This window comes from Hyla sarda, chromosome 1 (genome assembly GCF_029499605.1).
Source record: "Hyla sarda isolate aHylSar1 chromosome 1, aHylSar1.hap1, whole genome shotgun sequence".
Lineage (NCBI taxonomy): Eukaryota > Metazoa > Chordata > Amphibia > Anura > Hylidae > Hyla > Hyla sarda.
The window spans coordinates 494,769,385-494,781,878 of record NC_079189.1 but is presented as its reverse complement, the minus strand read 5'-3'; the positions used below and the strand labels follow the sequence as shown (position 1 = coordinate 494,781,878).

The window sequence follows — 12,494 nt, the reverse complement described above, 5'->3', positions numbered from 1 at the left end:
CGGGAACAGGCAGAGGAAGAAGAAAACCAGCGGGCTTCTGGCGAGGAGTCTTATCCCGGGCACAGATAGTGCAGGCTCGCACAAAGTCCACCACATCAGTCTCTAGAGTCGGCCACCAATAGAAGCGAGAGATGAGTTGCACAGATTTCTTGATGCCCGCATGACCTGCGAGATGGGAGGAGTGACCCCATTTGAGGATTCCGAGGCGTTGGCGTGGAGAAACAAAGGTCTTTCCTGGAGGAGTTTGCCTGATGGAGGCTGGAGAAGTGGAAATCAGGCAGTCAGGAGGAATGATGTGTTGAGGGGAGAGTTCAATTTCAGAAGCATCTGAGGAACGAGAGAGAGCATCGGCCCTAATGTTCTTATCAGCAGGCCGAAAGTGAATTTCAAAATTAAATCGGGCAAAGAACAGAGACCACCTGGCCTGACGAGGATTCAGCCGTTGGGCAGACTCGAGGTATGAGAGGTTCTTGTGATCGGTGTAAATAATAACTGGAAATCTTGATCCCTCCAGCAGATGCCTCCATTCCTCAAGTGCTAATTTAATGGCTAGAAGCTCTCGATCCCCGATGGAGTAGTTCCTCTCCGCCGGAGAGAAGGTCCTAGAAAAAAACCCACAAGTAACAGCATGCCCGGAAGAGTTTTTTTGTAGAAGGACAGCTCCAGCTCCCACTGAGGAGGCATCAACCTCCAATAGGAAGGGTTTAGATGGGTCAGGTCTGGAGAGCACGGGAGCCGAAGAGAAGGCAGACTTGAGTCGTTTAAAGGCGTCTTCCGCTTGAGGAGGCCAAGACTTGGGATCGGCATTTTTTTTGGTTAAAGCCACAATAGGAGCCACAATGGTAGAAAAATGTGGAATAAATTGCCTGTAATAATTGGCGAACCCCAAAAAACGTTGGATGGCACGGAGTCCGGAGGGGCGTGGCCAATCTAAGACGGCAGAGAGTTTATCTGGATCCATTTGTAGTCCCTGGCCAGAGACCAAGTATCCTAGAAAAGGAAGAGATTGGCATTCAAACAGACATTTCTCAATTTTAGCATAGAGTTGATTGTCACGAAGTCTCTGAAGAACCATACGGACATGCTGGCGGTGTTCTTCTAGATTGGCCGAAAAAATTAGGATATCATCAAGATATACAACAACACAGGAGTATAACAGATCACGAAAAATTTCATTAACAAAGTCTTGGAAGACAGCAGGGGCGTTGCACAGGCCAAAGGGCATGACCAGATACTCAAAGTGTCCATCTCTGGTGTTAAATGCTGTTTTCCACTCATCCCCCTCTCTGATGCGGATGAGGTTATAGGCGCCTCTTAAGTCCAATTTAGTAAAGATGTGGGCACCTTGGAGGCGATCAAAGAGTTCAGAGATGAGGGGTAAGGGGTAGCGGTTCTTAACCGTGATTTTATTAAGTCCGCGGTAGTCAATGCAAGGACGTAGAGAGCCATCTTTTTTGGACACAAAGAAAAATCCGGCTCCGGCAGGAGAGGAGGATTTACGGATAAAGCCCTTTTTTAGATTCTCCTGGACGTATTCAGACATGGCAAGAGTCTCTGGGGCAGAGAGAGGATAAATTCTGCCCCGGGGTGGAGTAGTGCCCGGGAGGAGGTCGATAGGACAATCATAAGGCCTGTGAGGAGGTAGAGTCTCCGCTTGTTTTTTGCAGAAGACATCCGCGAAGTCCATATAGGCCTTAGGGAGACCGGTTACTGGAGGAAGCAGAGAGTTACGGCAAGGGTTACTGGGAACCGGTTTTAGACAGTCCTTGGAACAAGAGGGCCCCCAACTCTTGATCTCCCCAGTGGACCAATCCAGGGTTGGGGAATGAAGTTGAAGCCAGGGAAGTCCAAGGAGAATTTCCGAGGTGCAATTGGGGAGGACCAAAAGTTCAATCCTCTCGTGATGAGATCCGATGCTCATTAGAAGGGGCTCCGTGCGGAAACGTATGGAACAGTCCAATCTTTCATTGTTTATACAATTGATGTAAAGGGGTCTGGTGAGACTGGTCACTGGGATGTTGAACCTGTTGACGAGAGAGGCCAAAATAAAATTTCCTGCAGATCCAGAGTCCAAGAAGGCCACAGAAGAGAAGGAGAAGGCAGAGGCAGACATCTGCACAGGCACAGTAAGACGTGGAGAAGCAGAGTGGACATCAAGGATTGTCTCACCTTTGTGCGGAGTCAGGGTACGTCTTTCCAGGCGGGGAGGGCGGATAGGACAATCCCTCAGGAAGTGTTCGGTACTAGCACAGTACAGGCAGAGGTTCTCCATGCGGCGTCGTGTCCTCTCTTGAGATGTCAGGCGAGACCGGTCGACCTGCATAGCCTCCACGGCGGGAGGCACAGGAACAGATTGCAGGGAACCAGAGGAGAGAGGAGCCGAGGAGAAGAAACGCCTCGTGCGAACAGAGTCCATATCTTGGCGGAGCTCCTGACGCCTTTCGGAAAAACGCATGTCAATGCGAGTGGCTAGGTGAATAAGTTCATGAAGATTAGCAGGCATTTCTCGTGCGGCCAGAACATCTTTAATGTTGCTGGATAGGCCTTTTTTAAAGGTCGCGCAGAGGGCCTCATTGTTCCAGGATAATTCAGAAGCAAGAGTACGGAATTGTACGGCATACTCGCCAACGGAAGAATTACCCTGGACCAGGTTCAACAGGGCAGTCTCAGCAGAAGAGGCTCGGGCAGGTTCCTCAAAGACACTTCGAATTTCCGAGAAGAAGGAGTGTACAGAGGCAGTGACGGGGTCATTGCGGTCCCAGAGCGGTGTGGCCCAAGCCAGGGCTTTTCCAGACAGCAGGCTGACTACGAAAGCCACCTTAGACCTTTCAGTGGGGAACTGGTCCGACATCATCTCCAAGTGTAATGAACATTGGGAAAGGAAGCCACGGCAAAACTTAGAGTCCCCATCAAATTTATCCGGCAAGGATAGTCGTAGTCCAGAAGCGGCCACTCGCTGCGGGGGAGGTACAGGAGCTGGCGGAGGAGATGGTTGCTGGAGCTGTGGTAGTAACTGTTGTAGCATAACAGTCAGTTGAGACAGCTGTTGGCCTTGTTGCGCAATCTGTTGTGACTGCTGGGCGACCACCGTGGTGAGGTCAGCGACAACTGGCAGAGGAACTTCAGCGGGATCCATGGCCGGATCTACTGTCACGATGCCGGCTGGCAGGTAGTGGATCCTCTGTGCCAGAGAGGGATTGGCGTGGACCGTGCTAGAGGATCGGTTCTAAGTCACTACTGGTTTTCACCAGAGCCCGCCGCAAAGCGGGATGGTCTTGCTGCGGCGGTAGTGACCAGGTCGTATCCCCTAGCAACGGCTCAACCTCTCTGGCTGCTGAAGATAGGCGCGGTACAAGGGAGTAGACAGAAGCAAGGTCGGACGTAGCAGAAGGTCGGGGCAGGCAGCAAGGATCGTCGTCAGGGGCAACGGCAGGAGGTCTGGAACACAGGCTAGGAACACACAAGGAAACGCTTTCACTGGCACTAAGGCAACAAGATCCGGCGAGGGAGTGAAGGGGAAGTGAGGTGATATAGGGAAGTGCACAGGTGTAAACACTAATTGGAACCACTGCGCCAATCAGCGGCGCAGTGGCCCTTTAAATCGCAAAGACCCGGCGCGCGCGCGCCCTAGGGAGCGGGGCCGCGCGCGCCGGGACAGAACTGACGGAGAGCGAGTCAGGTACGGGAGCCGGGGTGCGCATCGCGAGCGGGCGCTACCCGCATCGCGAATCGCATCCCGGCCAGAGGCGGTATCGCAGCGCCCCGGGTCCGTGGAACCGACCGGAGCGCTGCAGTGAGAGGAGTGTAGCGAGCGCTCCGGGGAGGAGCGGGGACCCGGAGCGCTCGGCGTAACAGTAGACCCAGTTTTTGAATTTTTACAAGGGGTAGCAGCAGAGAAATCTTCCTAAAATGTGTAACCCAATTTGTCTCAAGTAAGGAAATACTTCATATGTATATGTCAAGTGCTCTGTGGGTGCACAAGAGGGCTCAGAAGGGAAGGAGCGACAGTGGGATTTTGGAGAGTGAGTTTTTCTGAAAAAGTTTTTGGGGGGCATGTCACATTTAAGAAGCCCCTTTGGTGCCAGAACAGCAAAAAAACAAACAAACAAAAAAAAAAAAACACACGGCATACTATTTTGGAAACTACACCCCTCAAGGAATGTGGTACAGTGAGCCTTAACACCCCACAGGTGTTTGATGACTTTTCGGTAAAGTTTGATGTGTAAATTAGTTTTTTTTTTTTTTCACTTAAGTGCTGGTTTTCCCCTATATTTTACATTCTTACAAGGGGTAATAGGAGAAAATGCCCCCCAAAATTTGTAACCCCATCTCTTCTGAGTATGGAAATACCCCATGTGTGGACATCAAGTGCTCTGCTGGCGCACTACAATGCTCAGAGGGTAAAGTGGTAAAGTGAGCCTTAACACCCCACAGGTGTTTGACGACTTTTTGTTAAAGTTGGATGTGTAAATGAAAAAAAAAATTTTTTTTCACTAAAATGCAGTTTTTCCCCCAAATGTTAAATTTTTTACAAGGGGTAATAGTAGAAAATGACCCCCAAAATTTGTAACCCCATTTCTTCTCAGTATTGAAATACCCCATGTGTGGATGTCAAGTGCTCTGCTGGCAAACTAAAATGCTCAGAAGAGGAGGAGCGCCATTGAGCTTTTGGAGAGTGTATTTGTTTGGAATTGAAGTCAGGGGCCATGTGCGTTTACAAAGCCCCCCGTGGTGCCAGAACAGTGGACCCCCCGCCCCACATGTGACCCCATTTTGGAAATAACACCCCTCACACAATTTAATAAGGGGTGCAGTGAGAATTTACACCCTTCTGGCGTTTGACAGATCTTTGGAACAGTGGGCTGTGCAAAGGAAAAATTACATTTTTCATTTTCACGGACCACTGTTCCAAAAATCTGTCAGACACCTGTGGGGCGTAAATGCTCACTGTACCCCTTATTAAATTACATGAGGGATGTAGTTTCCAAAATGGGATCACATGTGGGGGGTCCATTGTTCTGGCACCAGGGGGGCTTTGTAAACACAAGTGGCCTTCAATTCCGGACAAATTTTCTCTTCAAAAGCCCAATGGTGCTCCTTCTCTTCTGAGCATTGTAGTGCACCCGCAGAGCACTTTACATCCACATATGGGGTATGTTCTTACTCAGAAGAAATGGGGCTACAAATTGGTTATTTTTAGCACCACCAATTCTACTTTGTAGTGACATTAGTCATTTTACCCAAAAATTCACGGCAAAACGAAAAAAAATAATCCTTGTGCGACAAAATTGAAGAAAAAATTTCATTTTGTAACTTTTGGGGGCTTCCGTTTCTACGCAGTGTATTTTTCGGTAAAAATAACACCGTATCTTTATTCTGTAAGTCCATACGGTTAAAATTATACCCTACTTACATAGGTTGGATATTGTCGTACTTCGGAAAAAAAATCATAGTTACATGCAGGAAAATTTACATGTAAAAACTTCTCATCTTCTAACCCCTATAACTTTTTTATTTTTCCGCATACGGGCCGGTTTGAGGACTTATTTTTTGCTCCGTGTTCTGAAGTTTTTATCTGTACCATTTTTGTATTGATCGGACTTTTTGATCGCTTTTTATTCATTTTTTCAAAATATAAAAAGTGACCAAAAATACACTATTTTGAATTTTGGAATTTTTTTGCGCGCACGCCATTGACTGTGCAATTTAATTAACGATATATTTTCATAGTTCGGACGTTTTCGCATGCAGCGATACCACATATGTTTATTTTTATTTACACAGGTTTTTTATGGGAAAAGGGGGGTGATTCAAACTTTTTTTGTTAACTTTTTTTTTTTGCAGTGTTATAGCTCCCATAGGGAGCTATAGCACTGCATACACTGATCTCCTATGCTGATCCTTGCAAAGCCATAGCTTTGCAGGGATCAGTCAGATAGGGGCTCGATTGCTCAAACCTGTTGCTCAGGCTTGGAGCAATCAATCCCTGATCGGACGCCGTGGAGAGAGGTAAGGAGACCTCCGCCTGCGTCCCAGCTGATCGGAACATCGCTATTTTATCGCGATGTCCCGATCAGCCCGACTGAGCTGCCGGGAACCGTTTACTTTCGTTTTCAGATGCGGCGGTCAACTTTGATCGCTGCGTCTGAAGGGTTAACAGCGCGCGGCACACCGATTGATGCCGCTCTGCTAGCCCAGGGTCCCGGCTATGATTAGCAGCCGGGACCGACCCAGTGTGATGCGGGGTCACGGCGTGACCCCGTTTTTCACACCGGGACCAGGCTTAGGGCGTGCACTTACGCCCTAAGTCCTTAAGAGGTTAATGAAAATTCTTCAAACACCTGTGGGGTGTTAAAACTCACTGTACCCCTTGTTACGTTCCGTGAGGGGTGTAGTTTCCAAAATGGGGTCACATGTGGGTATTTATTTTTTTGCGTTTATGTAAGAACCGCTGTAAAATCAGCTGCCCCTGTGCAAATCACAAATTTAGGCCTCAAATATGCATAGTGCGCTCTCACTCCTGAACCTTGTTGTGCGCCCGCAGAGCATTTTACGCCCACATATGGGCTATTTCCGTACTCAGGAGAAATTGTGTTACAAAATTTGGGGGTCTTTTTCCTTTTACCGTTTGTGAAAATAATGTATGTATGTGTGTGTATGTTCCAGCATTACTTCCAAATGGCTAAAGATATCACCATGAAACTTGGTACACATGTAACTAATATGCCAACAACAAACATAGGATAGGTAATTTAACCCTTACCCACCCCAATTTACGAGGGTCAAGGTTTTTGTTTAAAGTCCCATACAAGTCTGTGGAAAATATATGTTACTGCATAACTTCTAAATGGCTGTAGATATTTCTACAATACTCTGTCAGATGTTACTTATATGTCCACTAAAAATATACCCCCCATTTGCGAGGGTCAGGGTTTTTGTTTAAAGACCAATGCAATTCTATGGGAAATGTATGTTCCAGCATAACTTTAGTATGGCTGGAGATATTTCGCTAATACTTGGTCATATTTACTTATATGTCAAATAAAAATATATAATAGTTAATTTAACCTTAACCGACCCCCTTATGTGAAGGATGGGGTTTTTGTTTCCAGTCCCATACAAGTATATGGGACTTCTGGTACCTTGCTCCACAAGCTACGCTCTGCATCTCCTAGTAAATACGTCAGTCCCGCTGGCAAGCAACACCCTCCCTGCATTCCATGCCCTTTCTTGAAATGACACGCCCACCCTTTAAGCCACATCCCTTTTATTTTTAGTTTACAATATCTTCATCACAACTCAGCCCCACCAGAGGACGGGATATGAGGAATAGAAACCAGGATTAGATATGAGAACGGGATATGGGGACGGTACATGAGGATGGGATATGAAGACGGGATATGAGGACAGAATATGAGGTCAGGATATGAAGATGGCATATGAGGTCTGGATATGGGGACGGAATATGGGGACAGGATATAAGGTCGAGATATAAGGATGGGATATGAGGACAGGATATGAGGATGGGATATGAGGACAAAATATGAGGACAGGACATGAGGATGGGATATGAAGACGGTATATGAGGACGGGATATGTGGTCGGAATAAGAGGAGGGGATTTGGGGTCGGGATATGAGGAGGGGATATGGGGTCAGTATTTGAGGACAGCACATGACAGGATTTGCTTTTCCTCCTCCACAAGGATTAGATAGGAAAAACCGGGCAGCGCTGGGTACTCAGCTAGTAATATATACTTATGGGCAACTTGACACATATGTTTATGAAACTCTGTATATGTTTTTTTCCCCTCTTGTTTGAAGCTATAGAAAGTGTCTGTAAGAATAAATCATGCAATGTCATTTTATATTTCTTTCTTTTCTAGTGGTTTGGAAATCTTGTTACTATGAAGTGGTGGAATGACATTTGGCTAAATGAAGGATTTGCCTCTTACTTTGAATACATTGGTGCCAGTTTCATTGACCCTAAGCTGAAATTGGTAAGCATCATACATTCATATCAATGGTGATATGCTTTAAATGTAGGGGTCTGTGGCTTTCTCCAATGTGAGTGAATAATACGTCTATCATATGACATTTCTCTCGATAATGAATTTCAATATGGCAACTTACTTTCATAATTTCATTTAAGGCTAATGGATTTATAATGCTTTATACAGAATTGGGTTATTTTAGCTCTTATGGGGTTAAGTTATATTGTTAGCTACACTTCATTGTCATTTGAGATCACAGGGATGAAAATACAAGTCACCGGGATGTTTTGGACAGCAATGTGAAGAACCAAGAACCATGTGATGTTTTGCTAGGCTCTATGCAAATATGTTCTTCTCCAAAAGATGTGCTACCTTGTCCCTATTAGTTATTGCACAGCTTTATTATCTCAAATAGAGGTGCCTCTTTTGAAATAATACATATCACATATTTAGTTGGATCTACAAATGTAAAAGGGAAAGCTACAATAAAGCAGCTAGATCGTAAAAGTAACCAGACTAATTGTTCAAAGTGAAATCTAATACGTTCCTTATAGACTTAGATGAGGGCTCGTGGGCCCTGAAGCAAAAGTTCCGCTTGCCCCCCGCCTCCTCCATGCCCTAATGATCTGTGTCACCATGCCCCAATGAACTGTGCCAACAGGCTACCAATGCTATGATCGCTCTCCAGATGTTGGAGGCAAGACATGATGAGCGTTGTCAGTTTGCACCATCTGGAAAACCACAGATTGGGGTACACTGACCTTAAATGAGCTGTCCTATTGATAATACTCACTGGTCCTGGCTACCGTACTGCTCTGGCCTCATCTGGTTAGGTCTGACAGCTGTGGATGCATGCAGCGCTAATTGCTCCAACACCCCCAGAAACCACTGAGTGGCAGGGCAGGAAGGCAAGTGGGGGTGACACGTGGGTGCAAGGAATTCCTATCACTTCGTGATGCCAGGGCAATGTTGGCCTATACATGGTCCGAGGTGAAGACAGCTTCTCTCTGGCCAGACATGGGGGTAAGAAACACAACGACGCCAGGTTATGGATAACTGTCTTTTACTGAGCAGGTGTAGATGGTAGAACACACAATACGGAGCAGAGTAGAAGGGATGAAGTGTACCTCTTAGGAGCCCTGTTGCCTTGCTGGGACTTATAGTGCTTTTCACCCACTTGATTGATACAGACTTTAGATTTGAGACTTGAGATATGAGACTGGAATATATCCCACACTGACTAGGGTCCTAACAAGGTCCAATTATAAACACCGCCAGGGCTTGGCTCCCCGCTGTACGATGGAACAATTGCAGAAGGGCTGACTTGAGAAGATGTTTTCTTTAGGGTTCCTTTAGTATGCACTATACATGTCTTCCATCTCCTTTCCATGCTGTTCTCAGCATACAGTTCTAGGCTGAACTTAGACTGGAGCTAGACTCTGAACTGGGGCATCTCCCCCCCCCCCTACACTATATACATGAGAATTTAGGGGTTCCCATTGGGCAGACAGGATCACCTGATTATCACTGCATCTCTCCTTTAAAGGTACAGTACATAAATAACATAAAATGCAGTAAACACAGTGAACGTAATAAAGTGCTTGAACATAATATACAGTATAACATTTTCACAGTGGGCCCAACACAAGAGCAGCAGACATGCCCGAGGAGATCTGCAGCCCACAGGACAGCCTTTGGTGCTGGGACACCACACAAGCACTTTCTTCTTCCTGCTGGCACTCAGAATGTCAATGTTATTAGCACCTAAAGGACACTAATTCAGTTGTATAGAGGGACTGGACCGCAGAGCTAGTAAGTGGCTGTTACGCCGAGCGCTCCGGGTCCCCGCTCCTCCCCGGAGCGCTCGCAACATCCTCGCATTTGCAGCGCCCCGGTCAGACCTGCTGACCGGGTGCGCTGCAATACCTCTCTCAGCCGGGATGCGATTCGCGATGCGGGAGGCGCCCGCTCGCGATGCGCATCCCGGCTCCCGTACCTGACTCGCTCTCCGTCAGTCTTGTCCCGGCGCGCGCGGCCCCGCTCCTTAGGGCGCGCGCGCGCCGGGTCTCTGCTATTTAAAGGGCCACTGCGCCACTGATTGGCGCAGCAGGCCTAATTAGTGTGTTCACCTGTGCACTCCCTATTTATACCTCACTTCCCCTGCACTCCCTCGCCGGATCTTGTTGCCATTGTGCCAGTGAAAGCGTTTCCTTGTGTGTTCCTAGCCTGTGTTCCAGACCTCCTGCCGTTGCCCCTGACTACGATCCTTGCTGCCTGCCCTGACCTTCTGCTACGTCCGGCCTTGATCTTGTCTACTCCCTTGTACCGCGCCTATCTTCAGCAGTCAGAGAGGTTGAGCCGTTGCTGGTGGATACCACCTGGTTGCTACCGCCGCTGCAAGACTATCCCGCTTTGCGGCGGGATCTGGTGAATACCAGTAGCAACTTAGAACCGGTCCACCAGCACGGTCCACGCCAATCCCTCTCTGGCACAGAGGATCCACCTCCAGCCAGCCAAATCGTGACAGTAGATCCGGCCATGGATCCCGCTGAAGTCCCACTGCCAGTTGTCGCCGACCTCACCACGGTGGTCGCCCAGCAGTCGCAACAGATAGCGCAACAAGGCCACCAGCTGTCTCAACTGACCATGATGCTACAGCAGCTACTACCACAACTCCAGCAACAATCTCCTCCGCCAGCTCCTGCACCTCCTCCGCAGCGAGTGGCCGCTTCCGGCCTACGATTATCCTTGCCTGATAAATTTGATGGGGACTCTAAGTTTTGCCGTGGCTTTCTTTCGCAATGTTCCCTGCACTTGGAGATGATGTCGGACCAGTTTCCTACTGAAAGGTCTAAGGTGGCTTTCATAGTCAGCCTTCTGTCTGGGAAAGCTCTGTCATGGGCCACAACGCTCTGGGACCGCAATGACCCTGTCACTGCCTCTGTATACTCCTTCTTCAAGGAGATTCGAAGTGTCTTTGAGGAACCTGCCCGAGCCTCTTCTGCTGAGACTGCCCTGCTGAACCTGGTCCAGGGTAATTCTTCTGTTGGCGAGTACGCCATCCAATTCCGTACTCTTGCCTCCGAATTATCCTGGAATAATGAGGCCCTCTGCGCGACCTTTAAAAAAGGCCTATCCAGCAACATTAAAGATGTGCTGGCCGCACGAGAAATTCCTGCTAACCTGCATGAACTTATTCATCTAGCCACCCGCATTGACATGCGTTTTTCCGAAAGGCATCAGGAGCTCCGCCAGGATATGGACTTTGTTCGCACGAGGCGTTTTTTCTCCCCGGCTCCTCTCTCCTCTGGTCCTCTGCAATCCGTTCCTGTGCCTCCCGCCGTGGAGGCTATGCAAGTTGACCGGTCTCGCTTGACACCTCAAGAGAGGACACGACGCCGCATGGAGAATCTGTGCCTGTACTGTGCCGGTACCGAACACTTCTTGAAGGATTGTCCTATCCGTCCTCCCCGCCTGGAAAGACGTACGCTGACTCCGCACAAAGGTGAGACAGTTCTTGATGTCAACTCTGCTTCTCCACGCCTTACTGTGCATGTGCGGATATCTTCCTCTACCTTCTCCTTCTCTACTATGGCCTTCTTGGATTCCGGATCTGCAGGAAATTTTTTTTGGCCTCTCTCATCAACAGGTTCAACATCCCGGTGACCAGTCTCGCCAGACCCCTCTACATCAATTCTGTTAACAATGAAAGATTGGACTGTACCGTGCGTTACCGCACGGAACCTCTCCTAATGTGCATCGGACCTCATCACGAAAAAATTTAATTTTTGGTCCTCTCCAACTGCACTTCCGAAATTCTTCTTGGATTACCGTGGCTTCAACGCCATTCCCCAACCCTTGATTGGTCCACAGGAGAAATCAAGAACTGGGGTACTTCTTGTCTCAAGGACTGTCTTAAACCGGTTCCCAGTACTCCCTGCCGTGACCCTGTGGTTCCCCCTGTAACCGGTCTTCCTAAGGCTTATATGGACTATGCTGACGTGTTTTGCCAAAAGCAAGCTGAGACTTTACCTCCTCACAGGCCTTATGACTGTCCTATTGACCTCCTCCCGGGTACTACTCCACCCCGGGGCAGAATCTATCCTCTGTCTGCTCCAGAGACTCTTGCCATGTCAGAGTACATCCAGGAAAATTTAAAAAAGGGGTTTATCCGCAAATCCTCCTCTCCTGCCGGAGCTGGATTTTTTTTGTGTCCAAAAAAGATGGCTCCCTACGTCCTTGTATTGATTACCGCGGACTTAATAAAATCACAGTAAAGAACCGCTACCCCTTACCTCTTATCTCGGAACTCTTTGATCGCCTACAAGGTGCCCACATCTTTACCAAACTGGACTTAAGAGGTGCTTATAATCTCATCCGCATCAGGGAGGGGGACGAATGGAAGACCGCATTTAACACCAGAGATGGACACTTTGAGTATCTGGTCATGCCCTTTGGCCTGTGCAACGCCCCTGCCGTCTTCCAAGACTTTGTTAATGAAA

At 48.1% G+C, this 12,494-nt stretch overlaps 1 protein-coding gene across 1 annotated transcript in view; it reads left to right on the top strand.

The window, feature by feature from the left end:
• The window catches only part of LVRN (laeverin), a 158,100-nt gene that overhangs the window by 91,251 nt on the left and 54,355 nt on the right, over positions 1 to 12,494 (top strand). The window contains exon 6 of the mRNA XM_056537403.1: positions 7,885 to 7,998. Within this exon, the coding sequence (XP_056393378.1) occupies positions 7,885 to 7,998 (114 nt within the window). The remainder of the gene's footprint in view (positions 1 to 7,884; positions 7,999 to 12,494) is intronic.